Source organism: Anarrhichthys ocellatus, unplaced genomic scaffold (assembly GCF_004355925.1).
Source record: "Anarrhichthys ocellatus isolate YVR2014 unplaced genomic scaffold, GSC_Weel_1.0 scaffold683, whole genome shotgun sequence".
Classification (NCBI taxonomy): Eukaryota; Metazoa; Chordata; class Actinopteri; order Perciformes; family Anarhichadidae; genus Anarrhichthys; species Anarrhichthys ocellatus.
Window position 1 is genome coordinate 6850 of NW_022280657.1, and position 4420 is coordinate 11269.

The window sequence follows — 4420 nt, forward strand, 5'->3', positions numbered from 1 at the left end:
GAATGCTACATGAACACATGATTCTGAATGCTACATGAACACATGATTCTGAATGCTACATGTACCTGCATGTTAAACCCTCACACACTAACGTCACAAAGGTTTCATCACACCTGGGCGTTCTCACCTGTAGAAGCAGACAAAGCGCTCCTTGTAGGTGTCTCGTCCTAGCTGGCGGCTGGCGATCATGGAGTAAGGACTGTTTCTGTTGGAGCTGAAACACAAACAGTTTGTGGAGCTAAATCACCAGCATGTGTTTCCTAACATCCAACAACAACGGGCCCCTGAGCACAGACATGCAAAAAGGCCCCGACTGTAAAGGAGAACAGAAACACACTCTCAACGTGTCCTCAGACAATGGTTTGTATGATATCTTACTCTTTTTTGTTGCATTTTCCTACAAAAGTCCAGTGAATAGTCTTATTTTGAAATAGTCTTTTCAAAATAAAATAAAATAATTATAAATAAATTCTGTCTTCACAGGAAACTCAGTTAAGTTTAGGAAAATATTGTGAAATACTTAGTTAGGTTTACACAACAAAACTACTTAGTTAGGTTTAGATGACAACACTACTTGGGTTTATACAACAAAACTAATTAGTTAGGTTTAGACAACACTACTTAGATAGGTTAAGACAACACTACTTAGTTAGGTTTAGACAACAACACTACTTAGTTAGGTTAAGACAACAACACTACTTAGTTAGGTTTAGACAACACTACTTAGTTAGGTTAAGACAACAACACTAATTAGTTAGGTATAGACAACAACACTACTGAGTTAGGTTTAGACAACAACACTACTTAGTTAGGTTAAGACAACAACACTACTTAGTTAGGTTAAGACAACAACACTACTTAGTTAGGTTCAGACAACAACACTACTTAGTTAGGTTCAGACAACAAAACATCTTAGTTAGGTTTAGACGACAACACTACTTAGGTTTATACAACAAAACTACTTAGTTAGGTTTAGACAACAGGTTTAGGAAAATATTGTGTTTTGAGTTAAAATAACTACAGAAGTTATGTAACAAATAAATCCTCATTGACTTCTCGTTTCAAATGAGGAACCAACAGCGGTCTGCTGGAGTAAGGGAGTTCACAGCCGGCACACTTATATCCACAGCGTAAAAAACATATCTGATAATTTACCGACATTTGGACATGACTGTCTTCTGTCTGTCTGAGGGACAGAAGAAGCTCCACAGGCATCAAATAAACAGGTGTGCTCAGTCTGAATCAACTTTCTGCTTGAAATAAATTGTGGGAAATGGAAATGTTTTCCATGGAAGAAAAAGATTGCTTCTCTGCAGAGAACTCACCTGTTGTTGTTGAGCTCTTTAAATAACTCCTCCATGGCCGTACCGCTTTTATCCATCACCTCCAGGATCAGCACCACGCTGTACCGAGACACGATCTGTCCACACAACGTTGATTCAATCCAACACACTGAACACACTGAACACACTTGAAAAGTACATTATGGATAAAAATGATGATGAAGCAGCTTTACCTTGGTGAGGTAGTGGACCACCTTCTTGTCCGTGACCTTTTTCATTCCCAGGTTTTTGGCGTTGAAAGCTGCTATCTTCATCTTCACTTCAGAAGATTAAAACTGTTGAGAAGATGAATAACAAGGACAAACTGAAAGCAAAACTAAATAAGGAGAGAAAGAAAATGAGGAACAGATGGATGTATGAAGCATGTGAAACTGAGAAATGAACCGAGAAGAAAAACCACTGCGGTTGGTTTTGTCCGATGTCTTCATACACATTTACTACACAGCGTTTATTATTTGACTTTGTCATCTTCAACATGCAGCATGAATGTGACTTTATTTATGAAGATAAGAGTTCATATGAAGTGTTAAATCATGTTACAGTATTTGTTACTGTAACTTGAATTGACTTAAATATTAAATTTCTGCAAGAACACAATTTATTTAACATCATTCATGTCTAAAAGCATTTTTGGGGAGTTTTGGTATTGCTATGAATTATGTATTTCATAGTTATTAGTATAAATGTCTTAAAAAATACTCCTAATAAAAGTTATTTTACTTGAGTACAGAAGTATAAGCAACATACATATATATGTAAAGTTACACCAGTATTATGTAGAATTTCACAGCTCAGATGTTTATATATTAATATATTTATGATATTACAGGGTTATTTAACAATCATTGATGCATTAACGTGTGCTGGTTTTTATCTGTAATAATGCATCAAATTTCATAAGATGACGACACGCTTTGTACAGAATGTTTTAACCTGTAAAGTAACAAATAACTAAAGCTGTCAAATAAATGTAGTGGAGTAAAAAAAGTATTTATCTGTAAACTGGCGGAAAAGGAGTTTAGCGCCGTAGTTAATGGAAATACATTTTCATAAAATGCAAACAAAACATATCCACATTTTTAAACTCCCACAACCTGCTTCAGATATTACACATTTATTAATGCTCGGATTTCTAAAAGCATCATTATGTTATAATCCTTTCATTTAAAATAATGAATACTTATGTTTTGGATGTTTGGTTCACACCATTCTGCTCCGGTGTAAAAGAGTTTTTTTTGTTTTATTTAGCAGTTTCTTCAACAGCATCAGTTCCTGAGCTGCAGAGGATTAAAACAAACAGAATAAAACTCACTGCTCTGGATGAAATACACACAATGAGAGCTGCTCCTGAACCATCTGATGGAATGAAACTCAACAGTGTAGCAGCAAAACAAACCTCTGAGACAGGAAGTGTTGCTGTTGACCACGAAGCCAGCGCACGCACACACACACACACACACACACACCCACGCACGCACACGGTGTAACAGTCTCTGTCTGTTATCTGAGCCAGTGAGCGTTTCCTGTTAGAGCACAAACACCAGAACAGAGATTATTTCATGAGTTAAATATTGAAATGAATTCCTTCAAGACGAAATAGTTTTTGAAAACATTTTCTTACTTCATGCTACGAGAAGATCAACGTCAATGTCACGAGTGTTCATTGAGTACACAGTCTGGATGTTGTTAGCTTAGCTTAGCATAAAGACTGGAAGCAGGGGGGAACAGCTAGCCTTGCTCTATCCAAAGTTTAGAAACACACCTAACAAAGCTCTAAATCTCACTGATTTACATGTTACATTGTGTTTGTTAATATTTAAGGAGTAAATTAGTTTGCTAATCCCTCGATGTTTGGCGCTGTGGTAGTTTTTGTTGTCTGCAGCGCCACCACTGCCCTCTGCTGGACTAACATGGACATAGCTGGACTTTGACTTGAGACTGGTTTCATTTTTTGTCAAAATATATAAAATATAGTCGGCTACATTCTGAGCACATCTGTAAGTGATATCTTTAGGATGACTTGCAGGATTTTGTGTGCTCATAAATCCCTCTAGTTGTGAGCACTGTCACCTCACAGCCAGAAGGGCTGGGGTTCGATTCCCGGGGTTTGGCGACCTTTCTGTGTGGAGATCACATGTTCTCCACGTTTTCACGTGGGTTTCATCCGGGTTCTCCGGGTTCTCCGGCTTCCTCGCTCAGTCCAAAGACATGTGGTTCAGGTTGAGTGATGACTCTGAATGGATTAATCATTCTGTACAATGAAGCTCAAACGTCTGACAAAAAAACAACACATTGTTTAATCTTTTCCAATTTAATTAAAACTGTTATCAAACTAAATTGATCAAACATTTCGTTATAGAACGCCTGCTTTATGCTATTCATGCAATAACAGGATTTTAAAAGCTCATAGCTCCAATAATGCTGCTTTAAAATGGTTGAATGATGAAAGATGTTGAAGGTCTTCTTCTTCATCTTCCTCCTCATCTTCATCTTCTTCTTCTTCTTCTTCATCTTCCTCCTCATCTTCTTAATCTTCCTCCTCATCTTCTTCTTCTTCTTCTTCATCTTCCTCCTCATCTTCTTCTTCTTCTTCTTCTTCATCTTCCTCCTCATCTTCTTCTTCTTCATCTTCCTCCTCATCTTCTTCGTACTGGTAGGAGTCGAGCATCGTCACCTCGTCCTTTCTGAGACACACGTTTGTTTTTTAATCAGAAACCTTATGAACAAACTTTATTCTTTATTCTTATTTTTGAAGAAGTACTCATTACCTCTGTCAACTCTTTCATATTCATTATTTTTATGTATATATTTATGTATTGAGTTATTGTTTAGTTGGCACGATATCTCAAACTTGAAGTGTTTCATTTAAACTTTGTGGAAAGTTGGAGGACGTTGTTTTAGTCCAACAGCTTCACCGTGTCATCGTTTATGAAGATGTTTTATCTCATAACTCCTATTAAAGATACTAATCAGTACAATAAAGACACAAATACAAATCGTCCTCAAACAAAACTAATCTACAGATTTCTACTGTAATTAGGAGCCATATTAAAGTAGGCGTTGTCTGTGCATGATGT

General features: G+C 36.8%; 1 protein-coding gene across 1 annotated transcript in view; it reads right to left on the bottom strand.

The window, feature by feature from the left end:
• Window positions 1-2756, bottom strand: part of LOC116376899 (deoxyribonuclease-1-like) — a 7291-nt gene extending 4535 nt beyond the window's left edge. Inside the window, exons 1-4 of the mRNA XM_031838398.1 lie at window positions 2656-2756; window positions 1517-1618; window positions 1326-1420; window positions 128-214 (exon numbers count right to left, since the gene is read on the bottom strand). Coding sequence (XP_031694258.1) covers window positions 128-214; window positions 1326-1420; window positions 1517-1597 — 263 coding nt within the window. The 5' untranslated portion in view covers window positions 1598-1618; window positions 2656-2756. The remainder of the gene's footprint in view (window positions 1-127; window positions 215-1325; window positions 1421-1516; window positions 1619-2655) is intronic.
• Window positions 2757-4420: the final 1664 nt, after the last annotated feature.